Consider the following 17,745-nt stretch of genomic DNA (forward strand, 5'->3'; position numbering starts at 1 on the left):
TCAGCTCTTTCTTCACCACGACAGACCGATACATCGACTGCATTATTGCAGTATTGAACATTGGCTCTGAAAAAACATAGTGTTTAATCCTATCAGGTTGCTTTACTTGGATTCACCTGACTTCACCTGGATTGATGTGCCTTTTTGCTGTGATAATAATGTTCATAGGTAAGCCTGTCCCACTCTGGACAAATACAGTTGTGCTCAAAGGTTTGTGTACCCTTGGGGAATTGGTAATGTATGTACCATTTGGAAAGAAAACATGAGTGAGCAGGAAAAACACATGTCTTTTATTATGGGATTCACATTCCACTGTAGGTCATAACAGAATGGCACAATCATAATTAACTGACTCTGTCCAAAAGTCTGCATACCCTTAGTTCTTAATACTGTGTAATGCCCCCTTCAGCATCAATGAAAGCGTGCAGTCTTTTGTAATAGTTATGCATGAGGCCCCAAATTCTTGCAGGTGGTATAGCTGCCCATTCGTCTTTGCAAAATGCCTCCAGGTCATCCAAAGTCTTTGGTCGTCTTTCATGAACCGCACGTTTGAGATCTGCCCAGAGTGGCTCGATGATATTAAGGTCAGGAGACAGAATCTTCACCTTTTTCTGCTGAATTACTGAAACAACCACACCGTCTTTTCCCAGAGCAGCCTGTATGTCTCCTGAGGTTACCTGTGGGTTTTTCTTTGTATCCCGAACAATTCTTCTGGCAGTTTTGGATGAAATCTTTCTTGGTCTACCTTGGCTTGGCTTGGTATCAAGCCACAGGTATATCAGTGATTGAACAGCACTGACCGGCATGTGCAAAGCTTTGGATATCTTTTTATATCCTTTTCCATCTTTATAAAGTTCCATTACCTTGTTATGCAGGTCTTTTGACATTTGTTTTCTGCTCCCCATGGCTCAGCCTGCTCAGTGCATCAATTTGAGAGTTAAACTCATTGACTATTTGTACACAGACACTAATTGCAATTTAAACAGCCACAGGTGTGGGAAATTCTTCTTTAATTGGCATTTTCACCTGTGTGTGTCATCTTGTGTATCTGTAACAAGGCCAAACATTGGAGGGTATGTAAACTTTTGATAAGGGCCATTTGGATGATTTCTATTATTATCCTGATTTACAAAATACAGGTTTTTTGCATGATCAGTCATATTTTCTAAATCAATGGCAAAATGTAACCACTTCGCCAGGGTATGCAAACTTATGAGCACAACTGTAATTTACTCACTGCTTAAATGAGTTATAGTTTACTCACATTTTTAAATAACATTTTGGTTGACAATTTTTGCTGATTGTTTATTTTACATCAATGGCAACACAGCGTTCTGTTTGCAAGTCACAAACACAATGAAAGTGAAATAAGATGACTCCATACCCCCTCCACACTTTTGCAGCTCAGTTCTGCATTTGGACATTTTGGTGTGTAGTATTGTGTTATTGCTATTTTTGTAATACTCTATTATTTGAATAGTTAGTACACTTTCAGTGGTCTGGGCTTTAACATTTGTTCTATACTTAGTGGTATTTGTTATTCAGGGAACTCAAATTATAAGAATGAGAAATTCATCTCATTTTGGAAGAATGAGCCATTCATCTGTTTTTGTAAAAGAAATAAATCTTCAATCAACACATGCAGCTATAAAAACACAAGGCTTACAGACTGCAGCAGGTTGTCTTATACTTTTTAATTGAATAAATATCTTTGTATTAGATTATGATTTCTTTAACAGTGTATCTAAACAGGAGGGAAGCAGAACAGAGGGTACTTTGGGGTGAAAGGAAAATGGCCTCTGCACATATTCAATAGTCAAAGGTCAGAGGCAGCTCAGGCAATATACACCGATCAGCCATAACATTATGACCACCTGCCTAATATTGTGTAGGTCCCCCTTTGTGTGCTGTGGTATCTGGCACTAAGACGTTAGCCGCAGATGCTTTAAGTCCTGTAAGTTGCAAGGTGGGGCCTCCATGGAAAGTATTTGTTTGTCCAGGACATCCCACAGATGCTCAATTGGCTTGAGATCTGGGGAATTTGGAAGCCAATTCCACACCTTGAACTTGTTGTTTTGTTCCTCAAACCATTCCTGAATCATTTTTGCGTTGTGGGAGGGCGCATTATCCAGCTGAATGAGGCCAATGCCATCAGGGAATACCGTTGCCATGAATACCGGTGCACAGGGTCTGCAACAATGCTTAGGTAGGTGGTACGTGTCAAAGTAACATCCACATGAATGGCAGGATCAAGGTTTCCCAGCAGAACATTACCCAAAGCATCACACTGCCTCCACCGGCTTGCCTCCTTCCCATAGTGCATCCTGGTGCCATGTGTTCTTCAGGTAAGCGATGCACACGCACCCAACCATCCACGTGATGTAAAAGGATATGTGACTCATCAGACCAGGCCACCTTCTTCCATTGCTCCGTGGTCCAGTTCTGATGCTCACTTGTCCATTGTAGGCTCTTTCGGCAGGGGGCAGGGGTCAGCATGGGCACCCTGACAGGTCTTTGGCTATGCAGCCCCATATCAGGGTATCCACGGGGTCTTGAAAAGTATTAAAAGGTGATAAATCAATTTTTTGGAAAATTAAGACCCTTAAAAAGTATTATCACGGCTTTATAAAGTCTTACATTTTGAATGTATTTTTTTCTGAATTAGCTGTCCAACAGTTTGAGTCCCAAAAACATTGTAAAAGTGTGTGAATTTTGTCATTTCTATAAAAAAAACGAACAGGTACATACAGGGCCGGCTCTAGCCCTTTGGTTGCCCTAGGCGAGATTGAGTTTTGCGTTCCTGACTCATCATTGACCTCAGGTAGGTCTTAAGTAATTTTAATTTAGAGAAGCTTCTTTCAGCAGAAGCTACTGTCACCGGTAATGTGACAGCAATTCTTAGGGCCACCCACATATTAGGAAACATTTCCTCAAGTTTCTTCTCCTTCAAGTAATTCAGAATTTTCATTGTCGTCAAGCCAGCTTTTGGCAACACTGGGAAATTTTCAACTCAAGTGCCAGTTCCCTCCCATCAACATCTTTATGGTCACCATGGCTCAGAGTGTTGCTGAGGGTTTTGCACTCCTTTGCAAGGTCTTCCTCTGGCAAATTAGGAAAGTTCACCAACACTCCAAACTTGTCCTCAACATTACCTAAGAGCTTGAAGCGTTCTTGCAGTGATGTAACTGTCACATCAACAATGACATTGAAAAAGGAAATTTCCAATTTCTTTAGCACATTTCCCTCTGGCTCATCAGGGGATTCATACGAGAACTGTCTTTAGTTTTTTCTCAGCTTCTTCTGCTTTAGGAAAGTGTCCACATTCATCTCCTCACAGAGATCTTTTGCAGATACCTGAGCAGAAACAAACCCACTGCTTCTGCAGCTGACCAGAGAGGCTTCAGTTGTCCTCAGGAGATTCAGAGCCACATCCAGTTGCATAGACATGCTTTGTTGACATGATGAATTTTGGCCAGCATGTCATACCACACAACGCTACAAATGGAGAAGCGGTATGATCCAACCTCTTCAGCCAAAGACTGTGCCTCAGTTTTAATCATAGAATATGTGGCTTTCTCCCTGACATCAAGAAGGGCATCCCTCACCTCCACTGTCTGGAATCTCACAGCCTGTACACTGTCAATGCGACTTTCCCATCTTGTATCCGACCAGGATTTCACAGTTGTTTTGATGTGGTGCTTTAGGATGGTCCACCTTTGTGTGGAGGCAGAGAATAGTGTAACAATTCTCTATATGTAGCCAAAATAGTTAATAGCATCTGTGGAGCTTTTTGCTGCATCAGCAACAACAAGATTTTAGTATTAGTACATTTTATTCATATCCGTCAAATGTTCTTATTTTGTTTGTGCTGTTTTTCTGAGATTCGTCAATGGTCTTATAAGTTATAATACAACAGACTGTAAATATATAAAAAAAATATACATAATTACTATGCTGTGCTTAAGCTATACATTACTATACTATAGACCAACATATAGAGAATAATAGACCAGTAGTGTTTGAGATTAATTAATGAGGAATGTCAACTTGGTTTTACTTGGAAACAAGTCACTGAAGTTTTAAATTGTGGTTGAATAAACGGTATTCAAGGGTCTTACTTGCTTCAGGCTGAGTATCTCTGGTCTCAGTGGTCTGTGTTTCACTGGTGCCTGGAATGCTTGATGTGGCCCCTTCACCTGCAACAGCCAGATCAGTGGGGTTAAACTAAATTAGTGAAAATTACTAAAACTGTGGTTGAAATAAGATTCATAGGGATGGGATGTTATTGTGATTTCCATGTGTTTTCATTATCTTTTAGTAAATATTGTCAGATGGTTGTAAGTTTGAATTAGTTATTCAAAGGACTAACTTCCTTCAGGCTGCGTGTCCCTGGTCTCAGTCGTCTGTCTTTCACTGGTGCCCTGAGTGCTTGATGTGGTCCTGGGTGTCCCTTCACCTTCACCTGTATACAAGCAAATTGTATAGCCAGACAAGCAGTGAGTGAAATAATGAATGTGGTTGAACTTCTTTAAGAAAACAAGCTATTGTATTTTAATACATGCTAACTTTTTTTTTATTGTACTTTAAAGTATGGATGTGGCTTGAATAAATACTATTAAATAGACTCACTTGATGCAGGCTGTGTGTTCCTGGCCTGTGTGTCACTGGTCCCTGGAGTACTACTACTGGATGTCCCTACTCCTGCAGCTGTATCATATTTAAACACAGAGTTTATCCATGCTGTTTGTTACACAACTGCATTTGGTCATTTCTATCATCATACCACTGTACCACATAGTTGCATTGTACAAATACATTTTAACTCTGACCATGTAACTTGTAGTAGATAAATTACAATTACTACCACCACTACTAGTATTACTAATCCATTAGGCTGCTACAAGGCTAAATAATACTACTGATTACAATTAGTAGAATTAATGTGATGTGATTATAAAAGTCTAACACTTCCCCGAGTTGGTTTGTTGGAAAAGAGAATAAAACACCAGGAGTCAGGTCAATTACCGTACCGCATATTCCGTTTATTACAAAAGCTTTTGGAGACAAGATCGCCGCACAATGTCTAAGGATCAACAGTCAAAACATCATTTTATACTTCAACTACGCCCAAAAGATAGAGGCGTTAAGTTAACAAAGTGAGTGTGCCATTGGCCCAATCCCAGTTCTACTCCTTATAAGGATAACTGCAAGTATCCCCTTGCCCCCTTTTGGTTTCTGTCTTGTCTGTCAGACTATATGTGTGTGTCTCTAACCTGTGTCCTGATTCTCAAAAGACAGACATGCTAAATCTTTCTCTCCCCGGCAACCGCTTGAACAGGGTTTCCTATTCTCCTACTTGCCCCTTCCGTTATAGCTCATATTACAAACAATTAATATTTTCCTTCATGGCTTACAACAGTTCACAACAGTTCACTAACTTATACAATCAATATATCTACACTGGCCATGGCCAAAAAAATCGAGTGATCGATTCAATCGAGTGATACTGGTCTTTTGACATTTACATCCATGTAAGTTATCAGTGAAGTTACGTTTGCTAGTAATACGTAGCAAACAAGTAATAACTAACAGTTAGCTAGCTAGTGATAGCTTAGTGACAGCAATGAAACGTTCAATATTAGGTGATGATGCACAAGCACAATACTAAGCACATTTATTTCATTTAACACCCTAATGGCTGAGATGAGAAGATTTACCTCTATACTGGGCTTTCTTTTTCTCTTCATCCTTTCTCCGTTTTCGTCCCTGTGCACCGGATGGTTTATTAGATCGCTTCATGTTATCAACGCGCCGCCAGCAGCTGGGCACTTGCCTAACCTAACGTAGCGGCGACCCTAGTGATTTTTTTTTTTTTTACTTTTTCAAAAATTACAGATGTAGAAATCAAGTTCTTGATACATTTCCTTTTACAGATTTTCATATTAGTTAAATAAAAAAAATAAAAAGGTCCCAACACTTTTGTCGCCCTAGGCAACCGCCTAGGTCGCCTATAGCAATCGCCGGCCCTTAATGTAGCAGATGGGTGTATTTAAGATATTAGATGTGTGACCCATAGACATAAAATGGGTTTATTATGTCTATGGTGTGACCATCAGCTTGATCCCAGCTGGTATCAATTAGACCAAATGTTATTCCTCTTCATTATGTTAAGTTTGTAAAATGCTCCTTGAATACTGTTCCATAATGCATGTCCAATTTGTTTTTAATTAAAATTACTATGTCCATTGTAATGAACACCGAGACCAGGGGTTTGTGGTTCCAATTGCGGAACGCAACTGTCGATTTATTTTTTGGGAGGAGGCAAGAGCAAAACGGGAGAGACGGGCAGGCAGATTCGGTAACCGGGAGATCAGTCCACGAAGGCAACAGCACAGGCAGGGCTAGACGGTAGAAGAATCCAGGGGCAGGCAGGCAGGTCAGGAGACCGGGTGATCAGTCCGCGATGGCAACAGTACAGGCAGGGCTAGACGGTAGAAAAATCCAGGGGCAGGCAGGCAGGTCGGAATACCGGGTGATCAGTCCGCGATGGCAACAGTACAGGCAGGGCTAGACGGTAGAAGAATCCAGGGGCAGGTCAGGAGGTCGGCTTCTATGTAACGAGACAGGACGGGAAAGGACAGAACAACAGGCTGGGAGTCAAATGCAATGCAGAGCGATATACAACGGCTTGGTAGGTCCACTACGAACAATACCTCACACTAGAGTGGAGGTGGACAACAGGCTAAATAGAAAGACAAACAATGCGCCGGTGTTTAGTATTCTGGCGATTGGGATCTGGATTGTTGGGTGTGTTCATGTGCACCGGGATGTGAGTGCGTAACGGTGGCAGGTGAGGAGCGCGACGGGGAGGGGCTGGAGCCGGGCTGGATTTGCCGGCACGGCAGTAATGAGAACCAGGCAGAGAGCTCCAGTTTTTGTATTTTTATTTTTTCGCTTCATTTTACCTTTCTTTTGTTTTGCAAAGAACCAGGTGAAAACAATGAAGACCAATGAGAATGGAACTAAACATTAAAATGAAACTACTAGAGCCGAAAAACAACACAGACATACAGAAAAACATGGACCGGACTCAGGGAACATGAATATAATGGAACAGACAGGGCAGACACATTGAAAACCGAATGACAGAAAGACGGGAGAGACAATACCTCACAACAGGCAGCCAGTGGTAGAGAATCGCTTGAATGACTTCCAAGCTCTGCGGAAAAAACTCTTTACTCCTTTCTTCTGCTGTTTTCTGTCATCTGAAAGGACAGAAAAGTAGAAAAGTTAGCCCTTTGGTTAACTGAAATGCCTTGTTAGTTTTTAAATTTTCATACCCAGCACACGTGTGTGTACACTCTAGAAAACGTACCCACAGAGTGCAGGTCCTCATGGCTTTCATCAGCAAGCTATAAAAAAAAAGAAGTCATATATCAGGTAGATGGTACAGTACCTGTGGTCACCAACGAATGAATGTGTTTCCTACAAAAGTACATGTGGATGTTTTTACACTGTGTACAGTAGGCTTCAGACCCCCTGGTGACCTCTGGTGAGATACGTCAAATGTCCCGGGAGATTTAGTTGCACAGGTCTTACCACTTGGAGGTTGTCTGTTGAGGACCAGTGTTGAATGACACCTCCCTGGCGACGCTTCAGTCTTGGGCTGATTTCCTGCACCTCACAGACAGGGGAGAAAGAAATCCTGGGGGTCCAGTGCTGGAGAAGCACCCTGCTCACCATAACTGACACTTCCAAGCAGAGCTGGTGATTGTCCAGGAAGGCCTCAGGTGACAGGGGGCGCTGTGAAGAGAACTGCTTCAGAAAGTTGGTGAACAGCAGATCTCCCAGCTGGAGCTCCAGTGGACCATAGTTCTGGTTCAGCTCTGAGAGCTTCCTCAGTGCTCTTTGTAGGGCTTTAGTCTTAGAAGATTTGGCCAAGACCTCCTGGACCAGGAAGGAAAGTTGCCGCGTCACCTCCACACGGTTTTCAATAACCTCCTCTGTCCATGGGGAGAAGTCCTCCAGGGGGTAGATATTATAAATAAATCTGCCAAGGGTGTGGATAAGGAGCATCTCTGGGACCATGCAGAGTGTGGAGGAAGCCTGACGCTGTCTGTGATATGGGCTTTTCTTTCTCAGCTTTTGGGCACGGTGGGGTTTAGCACTCATCAATGCAGCTTCTCTAAGGAAAAGACATGCCACTGGTGGTACAGATTGTTCCAGCTTGGTGGACTCACCAAGGGTCAATGGAGGGAGCTGGTCTAAGATGGACACTTTCATCCAACCGTTGTGGAAAATGCTGTTGGGAAACATGCCTGCATTTCTTAGAGTCATCTCAACAGCAGTGGATATCCTCCATTCACACACACCATGTGCAGTCCCTTGGCCAATAGAACAGCGGTACAATCGCACCAGTTCTTTAAGGCAGTGGATAGCTGCTGCCCTCTGACTGGCAGTGACAGGACTGGGGAGAGGAACCTGAGGTGGGACCATGGTTACCTCACGGCCCTTTGTGACCCATAGACAGTTGGACACAGCCTGCAGCCTTTCACTTATTGCTTTTGGTGTCACCCTGTGAGACACACACAGGTGGAATGGTAGTGTTAAAATGGAACAGATTACACTATCTCAACACACGAATGAGACGACATAAATATAAAACCAGGACAGAACCAGGACCAGCTCTGGGATCGGTGATGTCCATTGAAAGCCTTCCCAACACACAAAGCCAATCATTCTCTAAGGCCATTCTGGCGTCCCTGTACATTAAAATATGTTCAGCTAAAGGCTTTCTCTTTCTGTTGATAAAGGTTGGGTTACACTGTTGTTAATGAAAAGGTAACATAGAAATAGGCATACAGCCATGACATTACTCTTACCTCTCATTGAGAAAAATGGTCACCATAGTCATAACAAGGGAAAGCCATCTCTGTATGCTCCTTCTGATCCCATGAGAGAGGATAGCAACAGATGCCCAAGGACTCAAGATACACACCAGACAGCTTCTTTTCTGAAATATATCAAACTAGTATAAAATCCAAAGCTGACATAATGTAGTGGAATAAATGGTATGAGAGGTATCCTAGCATTTAAAGCATCTGCCCATTATGTTAGATAATCTATTAGCAGGCAAGGTAAAAAGTATTTTTTTGTGTTCATGAGCTGGATGGTCAACATTTCTCCCTGTATATCTTCAATTCAGAATTTGGTTAAATATTGTTAGGGTATTTTTGGTTTGGAGTGACAAATATCCTCTTCCCATAAAGTTACAGGCTTTTGTTCCAGATCACCACTAACAACTCAGAATTAACTGACCAATTAATCCCAAATTTCGTGATATTTCCTGGAGAGTACCTGCTGGTAGTCGCAAAGGTGCTGACTCTTGACCAGTTCATCCTTAGGGGTGTTCTCGTCAGAGCAAGGAATCACCTATAACAGAAAACACTGCGCATTGTTTCATCTTCACGCAGAGACAAGTCGGCAATGCTAGACAAAGACTAGCACATTTTCTTTTCAACGTGTAGATATTTTTAGGTATTTAATTAGGCCATTAATAACACATGCTATAAAATAATATAAAAAAAAGAAATCTTACCTTAGATTTTACTACAGTATTTTTAGACATTTTTACAGAAATCAATTGTAGGGCTCTTTCAATATGCAATTAATTCGCGGAATGAAGAAAGTTTGTAAATTGGCATGTATGTATTCTGAACGCATTCTAATGCATTTATGACGTATTCTTTAGAACACATGCCTGCGTTCATATTGTGACGTAGTATGAAGTTTATTTCTATACGATTAAAAGTCCACTGTGTAGGCCTACTTTCATATTAATATTGTATTGTAAAATATTTACTAAAATTGAAGTAGTTTGCTACATTCTCTATGCCCTACACGTATGGTAATGTAGGCTATTCCTTGTAATATTATTGATATATCCGTGGTTAAGCTAAGAGTGCAGGTTTATAATCACAGTATATTTCTTTCATTTGCGTTTTGAAAATCCATCACTAGTGGCCATAATAATTCCAGGTTACGTTCCCAAGGGTAAATCTTATTTATGCTTGTGTTCACAATCGCAAAGTGCATTCGCGTGGGGGTTTCCGCGAAATGTTGACAATGTTGGTTGTGGAGCAAATCATCAGACTACTGCAGATTTAGTTTATGCGCGAAAAGCTACGGTTATCTTAATTTTATATACAACAATTTCAATACCCTTTTCGAGTAATTGTCATTTATTTTTCAGCAATTAAAAACATGAATAAAACACAAATAACAGAACAGGCTTAAGCATATTAGGATTTTGGGTTATGTTCAGATAAAAAGTCTTTAGGTTCATTGGATTAATTGGAATTACTAAATGTCTGACAGACCTTTAGTGTGTAATGTAGAGATGTAGCCCAATCATATTGAAGTAAAAAGCAATGGTTTAGAAACCCATTCACAACCAAGCCTTCACAATCCATAAGATTATACTGTTTTTCCAGCCATCCAACCAACCAAAACTTGAGAAATTTAACCTATAGCGCTTCCTCCATAACAAAACTGCTTACGTGCGTCGACCTTTGCGCGCATGATGATCACGCACAGGCGCCCAATTTATATTTTGGCTCAAATAAGATTTTTATACCATTAAATAATAAACATACAACGTGTCATAATTATTTCGCGCAGCTATTCTTTTTCAATTGAAGTGTTCCAAAAGTAATCATCATTTTTTTCAAATGTATCTGTAATCCGATTACAATATTGTTGTTGGTAACGTAACTGATTACAGTTACTGATTTTCTGTAATCCCTTACTGCCGTTTGCAACCTTTCTTGTATGGTGTTTTTGCTTTGGATGGCATTGAGATGCTTTGCATCAATTGCAAGGCACCCTTGACAAAGTATCCATTTTTGGTCAATATCATCCTGTCTGTAGCTGAAATATTTTGACGATGCATTTCTTTTTGCAACCACATTCTCAATTTCGGCCTTTTTTTTGCCTGTTCCTCGCTCAAGCAGAGCCTGCATGTCAACCACTTGCAGCAATGAACTGCGTGTTTAAAATAATAATAATAATTAAAATTAACTGTATCCAATACCCCATAAATCGGAGTAAATTACGGTATATCAGTCAGATATAACGCTAGTTTTCCATTTGAAAATAATATATATTGTAGACTGATATGTTTACCTCACTAAATCGCATGTTCTGCGATGTGACTAGCGGATACGTACATCACAACGTCGATACTGAAAGTAATCTTTAATCTTCATACTTGATAATTATTTTAAACCTATAGTCATAAACCAGAATTTAATCGTAAAAGCATTTAAATGAAGCAGATCAACAAATCAAGGGTGAGAGGGGTATGAAGCCACAGCCTCCCAAAACGGAAAATAAATAAACCTTAAATATGTCATTCAAGAATGAAAGAGAAAAGTATGTTGTTTTGCCATGAAAGAAAACAAGTAACCAGGCAAGCCTAGTTCAGCCGCACCGCAATAGAAAGTATTGCCCTGTTGTATTGTATTTTGCCACTGGCCGTTTTAACAGCTTATTAGCCAGTAATAGGCTTTACCAGTATCTACCAACTTACTGGAATAGTCATAGGAACTGAACAATTGCTAGCGCGCCTGCCAAAGCTATTTCATTTCATGGCATAAGAACATACTTTTTTCATTCATGGCATAACAACATACTTTTTTTGTTCATTTGTGAATTACATTGATTCAATAACTATCAAGAAAAGTGACAGTAACTAACTTTTACATAGAGTTAAACGACGAGAGAATCATGGAAATGTAGTTGTTCACAATAGATTCAAACTTGATCCTTCCACGTGAGAGGCACTGTCTTTAACCATAACACCACGCCATTACACATTTCACCAGTCGCTAAACACCGAATCAGAGTACTCTGTCCGCAGCAGCCTGAGGCGGGGCCATGGCTCGGCCACGCCCAGCGAGCATAGCCACTCCTCCCAGCGCTCGCATCACCACCGCATGGCGCAGCTCCCACACATGTCCCCCTACCCCCCCTGAATGCCCCTCCCCTACAACCCCATGATGCTCATGATGGTTCCACAACACCCCCACATGGGACCGCTGAACATGGGACACCCCCACCCGCACCCCTCGGTCCCCATGCACCCGGGCATAGGCCCCTCCCCTGTCCCAGGGGGACCACCCGGGGCCCCCCCAACCCGTGACCTGGGCTCTGTACCCCCCGAACTGACGGCCTCACGCCAGTCCTTCCACCTTGCCATGGGCAACCCCAGCGAGTTCTTTGTGGATGTCATGTAATCTGATGACGTCTGTGTGTGTTTGTGTGTGAGGTAAGTGACCATTTGGTGTGAAGTTTAGGAGTGTTTCAGTCTTTGGAAGACTGACCGCTGTAGTCTATGGTTTGGAGGTAACTAACTCACGGTGTGATGAGGCACTCGGTTCTAGTCTGGGAAGAACAGGGTTCAGAAGGATTCTGGCTCTGTGTCGTTGAAGACATGACATGCTTAAGGTACTGGCATATTTTGAAGTTGCCCCAACTCCCCCACAACTTTCCACCTAACTAAAAACCAAACATGCTGCTGGACTCATCGGAAAGCTCCTCTTCTTTGGTTTAATACTACTGGTTTCCCTCTCACACACACACGTTCTGTGTTTTTCAACAGATTTAGGTTTTAGCATCATGTTTGTTTTTCTCACTGGTACTGCATGCCTTCCTGACCAAGTGGCTAAGAGTAACAGTAGTTGTCTTTCATTGAAAAGGAGCTGCTGTCAGTTGTACTGAGAGGACTTGGCAGGTAGAGGGCACCATTTACCCTTGTTTTGTTTTCCATTGTGGGGAGAAGTTTCCTAAAGTGAAATTGTTCTATGATTTACCTGTGTAGTAATGATGTCATTTGGGGCTGTATCACACAATTCATGAGTGCCTTATTTTTATCCAGGAGCCCTGTAAAATAAATGGACTATAAATTGTCACTATTCAATAACTATCATTCTGCCTTGGTGGGATGAAGTTAAAATGCACATTTTGTATGAATCTGTGAGCGAACCTTTTTTTTTTTGTATTTTGTCATGGAATTGCCATTGTGTATATCTACAATAAGTAAATGCAGTACTATGCCATAGTGATTTCTAATGTGAAACCCTAAGCTCAAAGGGTGACAGACAGATACATTTTTGTCAAGCAGCCAAGGATATCGCCCTCTGATGATAAGGTACCTTGCAACACTGTCCAAAGCTCTCTGGTAGAGGAATTGGTACTTGAAGAGGCCACACCAAAGATGGTACTGTTGGGATTGAATCATTAGATCACTCCTGAAAATGACTGTTTGGCTCTGGGGGCATGTCCAGGAGGCCTACTGCTGTAGGAAGGAGACTGTTCTTGTGGAGAGAGGTTTTGGTCCTGATAGACCTCAGCCTTCTGCCAGAGGGGAGAGCACTGAATAGTCCATTTCCAGGGTGAGAGAGATCAGCCCCAATCATTTCCGCTCGCCTCCGTGTCCTGGAGGTCTGTAGGTTTTGTAGAGACGACAGAGTGCAGCCAGTTGCCCTCTCTGTAGAGCTGTAGAGCGGATGATGTGCTGCAGCCTGCCCTTGTCTTTGGTAGTGGCTGCAGTGTACCAGACGGTGATGGAGGAGGTCAGGATGGACTCTATGATGTGTCAGGACATTTCTTACACTGATGTGTTCTTACTGATTAAAGGACTGAGTCCCCATGTTTAGTTAAGTAAAGGAATGTAGGTAGAGTTGGGTCTGGTGTTTGTCTCAGGGAGACGTCCTTGAACAGCATCCTTGACCGGCACTAGTGGATTAGTTGCTCGTAAATTAGTTAATCTGTATAACACTTTTAGGGTCTATCCTTGGGTGTCCAGACATTGTGGCTCCTAAAAGGTTGAAAAGGTTTACCATGTGAATGTGTTTTATTGACACACATATTACCACACCCCTTTTTCCCTCCTTTAAATGACGATGCTTGTCCTGTTTTACTTTAGAGATTATTCATTGTTACTTTGTAACCTGTGTATTCTCTCCTTGCAAGAATAAACTGTTTATTGTGCATTTGAGTTTTCCTCTGTCTTACCTACCATTTTCGTAAATCGTTTGGACTTTAGAAATTGCCATCACAGATGGCAGTGTAGAAGTGCACCATAGTCTTTGGCAGGTTGAATCTTTTCTCTGTAGGCTAACTGCAGTGGGTCTGGTGGAGGGTCGGTCTTGAGGTGGGACTAGTGATGGCCATTCAAGGCTGCTTCACCATTCTTCTAGCAGCAGGATATTATGCTAGCAGTGCTAACTCAGCTTTTCTTTGAGTTATCAGTGCAAAATAACTTGGAACAACTCCCCCTCCGCTCATCTAACATTGTTATAATGTTCATGTCACTAGATTGATTTTAGGTGCAGTAAGGTTAGCTAAGACTGGGGATAGTTAACCACATTTGAGTTAACTAACATTACTAGGCGCATAGTTCCAACACCATCATCAAGTTCACAAACGACACCATGGTGGAAAGCCGTCACAGAACTCAAAATGTTGCTCATCATTAAGGGGGTTTTGAACCACTCTTAGTCTGACCCGTCGCCTAGGACCTGTTGGCCTTGGGAGATCCTACCAGGGGCATATAGCCCCAGACAACATAGCTCCTAGGGTCACTCGGGTACTCAAACTGGATACACATTAAAATGTTTACTTGTCCTGGACAGGCAGAGGTAAAGCAAAAAATCTAACATGTAACATGTTAATGTGTAAAGAATAGATATATTTCTTGTATTTTGATTGCTACTAGGGAGGAAATTGTAGCATGCATTAGCTGCTCAAGTGGACAACAGGACAGATTTAATACTATAACAGTTGTCTTTGAGAGAGTAATTCAATTACTTATTGCAGCATTGGATAGTCCATTAGCTCATGATATTACAGGTTCGTAATAGCTCATCTCACTCAACCTCTTCTCTTCTCACTGTAATACTGGTTACAAGTGATATATACATTGAAGGGGTGTGTTTACCTAACAAAGATCAGGTCTCCAAGCACATTCACTTCCAATGAAATGTACATTCATTTTGTCTTAATACTGTGTGAATAATTTAATTATTAATGCTCAAACTCCACAATTGTTTACTTAGATTTTCGCTGTGAGTTTGAATCCAGCCCTCAATCGGTTGGTGATTTTGGTTTTCTTTGTCCGTTGTTATATAATTTTGTTCTCAACTAATTGCACAATATGGTATCATGCTTTATACAATTGTGATGCATTTAATATTGGAATTACATGAATATCTCTGCCAGCAGGTGGGGCAAAGCACCATGTGTGCTGAACCACATTTAACACACACACACACACACACACTTGCAACAAACACACACGCAACATTAATTACACGCACAGACGTGTGACAATTTAAGGACAAGTAAAATAAAGTGTCTCAGTAAGGTGTTGGGCCCTCACAAGCCCCCAGAACAGCTTCAATACGCCTTGGCAAAGATTGAACACCATTGTTCCAAAAGATGTTCCCTCATTTGGTGTTTTGATGGTGGTGGTGGAGAGCCCTGTCAATCTCTTAGATCCTTTCTTCTTGCCATCTTCATCCAAAGTCTCCGTTAACTTGTCCTGTTCTACATTTTTATACATGCCACATGATAGGACGTTAATTGTATCATGCAGTACACAAGTACGGAAGCATCTGCATTCATGTGCTCTTCCACTTATTTATTCATGTTTTTCCTTTAATTTGTCATCCATCTGTACATTTGTAAGACAGTGGCCTACATAACTGGCCCATATTAGCTTAGTTGGTAGCATTGTGATTGTAACATCAGTGGAGAATTTGGCGTAATTCTCCACATGGTTCTATTAAGGACTTACTTAAACATGATCAGTGACAACATGGAGAGTGAAGCCGCTGGCTTCCATACACACCAATGCAATGTCCGCCATTTCTTTTCTTTATTTCTGGCTTTACCTGTTGACATTTTATGGGAAGTGAAAATGGCTATTTTGTCAGTTAAATGCAGGGTGTTCATAATCTTAAGAGTCGTGGGAGGAATATATATCCTCCCAATTTATATGTGACAGGGAGAAAGAAATTTACAGTGGATACAAAAAGTCTACACACCCCTGTTAAAATGCCAGGTTCTTGTAATGTAAAATAATGAGACAAAGAAAACATGCCAGAACTTTTTTCACCTTTATTGTGACCTATAACGTGAACAATTCAATTGAAAAACAAACTGAAATCTTTGAGGGGGAAAAATAAAAAACTTTCAATAACCTGGTTGAATAAGTGTGCACAACCTAAAACTAATACTTTGTTGAAGCACCTTTTGAATTTATTACAGCAATCAGTCTTTTTGGGTAGGAGTGTATTAGCATGGCACATCTTGACGTGGCTATATTTGCACTCTTCTTTGCAAAAGCGCTCCAAATCTGTCAGATTGCGAGGACATCTCCTGTGCACAGCCCTCTTCAGATCACCCCACAGATGTTCAATTGGATTCAGGTCTGGCTGGGCCATTCCAAAACATTAATCTTCTGGTGAAGCCAGAGCGATGAAGCAAACTCATAATACAGTATAATACAGTTGCCATTGATCACCTGAACATTTCTTTTCCTACAGTACAGCCTTGAAGGTACAGATCCTCTAACAATTTAATACAGACTAAAGTAATTGTTTAAATCTATGAAAAGCAATATTTAAACCCAGCTCTACTAGGCCTGATTCATTGCACACATTTTATAGAGATTGTATTGTATTGTGTTATTTGTCCCTTTAGATTGTAATGTGATCTGTGTTGTATATCATTAGGGGCTAATGCGTCAGGTTCGTATTTGTAGTTTATTAGGTAATGAATGTGACACCTCTTTTTGACCTCTTTAACTACTCTGCTGCTCTTTAAGCCTAGTCCCTTGGTAGGCTGAAAGACAAACACACAGCATGTTTTGGGACAGTGAATGGAAATTATTCGATGACTGGAGTAAACTTTCAGCTTTAATTTGAGAGTATATCCATTTTTATCAGATTAACCATTTATACTTCTTACACAAAATCTTTGTACAGTTCCTTTGCATTGCATTTTATTATTTGGCTGGTGTGTTTGTTTGCATCATTATTTAGCTTTGCCTTTGGCACGTGTCGCTGGTCTCTGACAACATGACAAGTTAAGATCTGTCATTGCAGGTCAGGCTGGCCATCACAATCAGTTGAATCTGAATAAATCAATCAGAAACATAGCTAAAACATTATTTATGTCAAAATCAACTCTTTGGTACATGAAGAAGAAAATGGTCCAATAGATCAGCACTGTTAAAACTGTGGTACTCTGTGTCTGAATGTCAGCTTGGATCTGTGTGACAGTTAATCCTTTTTCCACTATTTGAACAATCTTTCCCTGCGATCTTCCATCAAGTTCTCTCTAGTGGCTGAGTCCAGGGAGGTTGACAGCAGTGGGATGGGTTTTCAACTTCTTGGTAATATTATGTATGGGTTAAACCGGAACATGATGGACTTGTAGCCTTGAGATTGTCCTTGCTTGACTCTAATCTTGTTTGATCTTTTCTCAAAGCTTATTGCCCTAGACACAGTTTAAAACAAGAAAAGGAACCAGGCAAGTCTAGCTCAGCCTGTCCGCAATTAGAAGGGATGAATTTTGTCTTCGCTGGATTCAAACCGGGTTCTCCCATGTGGCTGTGTCTTTAACCACTACGCCACTAAGCCTATACGTGTACTATATAGCATCTCGACAATAGATGAA

The 17,745-nt window shown here is 41.2% G+C and overlaps 1 protein-coding gene and 1 long non-coding RNA gene across 2 annotated transcripts; both read right to left on the reverse strand.

Annotated features, from left to right (window-relative positions):
- Nucleotides 1-3,192: 3,192 nt before the first annotated feature.
- LOC114830311 lies at nucleotides 3,193-4,707 on the reverse strand. The gene is made up of 4 exons (XR_004575369.1): nucleotides 4,630-4,707; nucleotides 4,370-4,462; nucleotides 4,119-4,196; nucleotides 3,193-3,714 (listed from the first exon to the last, which is right to left on the reverse strand). It is a non-coding gene; the product is annotated as an uncharacterized LOC114830311 (long non-coding RNA).
- A 1,825-nt stretch (nucleotides 4,708-6,532) lies between these two features.
- Nucleotides 6,533-9,678, reverse strand: LOC109615056. The gene is made up of 6 exons (XM_020043338.3): nucleotides 9,599-9,678; nucleotides 9,358-9,432; nucleotides 7,600-9,013; nucleotides 7,376-7,412; nucleotides 7,170-7,265; nucleotides 6,533-6,610 (listed from the first exon to the last, which is right to left on the reverse strand). The coding sequence occupies exons 3-5, from the start codon at nucleotides 8,494-8,496 to the stop codon at nucleotides 7,171-7,173; spliced, it is 1,029 nt and encodes a 342-aa protein (XP_019898897.2). The 5' UTR covers nucleotides 8,497-9,013; nucleotides 9,358-9,432; nucleotides 9,599-9,678; the 3' UTR covers nucleotides 6,533-6,610; nucleotide 7,170.
- Nucleotides 9,679-17,745: the final 8,067 nt, after the last annotated feature.

The sequence above is a fragment of the Esox lucius genome, chromosome 24 (genome assembly GCF_011004845.1).
Source record: "Esox lucius isolate fEsoLuc1 chromosome 24, fEsoLuc1.pri, whole genome shotgun sequence".
In the NCBI taxonomy this organism is placed as follows: Eukaryota; Metazoa; Chordata; class Actinopteri; order Esociformes; family Esocidae; genus Esox; species Esox lucius.

Bases quoted from the DNA above. Each gene is read 5' to 3' on its own strand.
- LOC109615056 (XM_020043338.3), bottom strand. From the start codon at position 8,496: ATGGTCCCACCTCAGGTTCCTCTCCCCAGTCCTGTCACTGCCAGTCAG. The intron at 7,413-7,599 runs GTAAGACCTGTG...TTTTTTTTATAG, and splicing joins CAACAGACAACCTCCAAGTG to CTTGCTGATGAAAGCCATGA. The intron at 7,266-7,375 runs GTACGTTTTCTA...CTGTCCTTTCAG, and splicing joins TGAGGACCTGCACTCTGTGG to ATGACAGAAAACAGCAGAAG.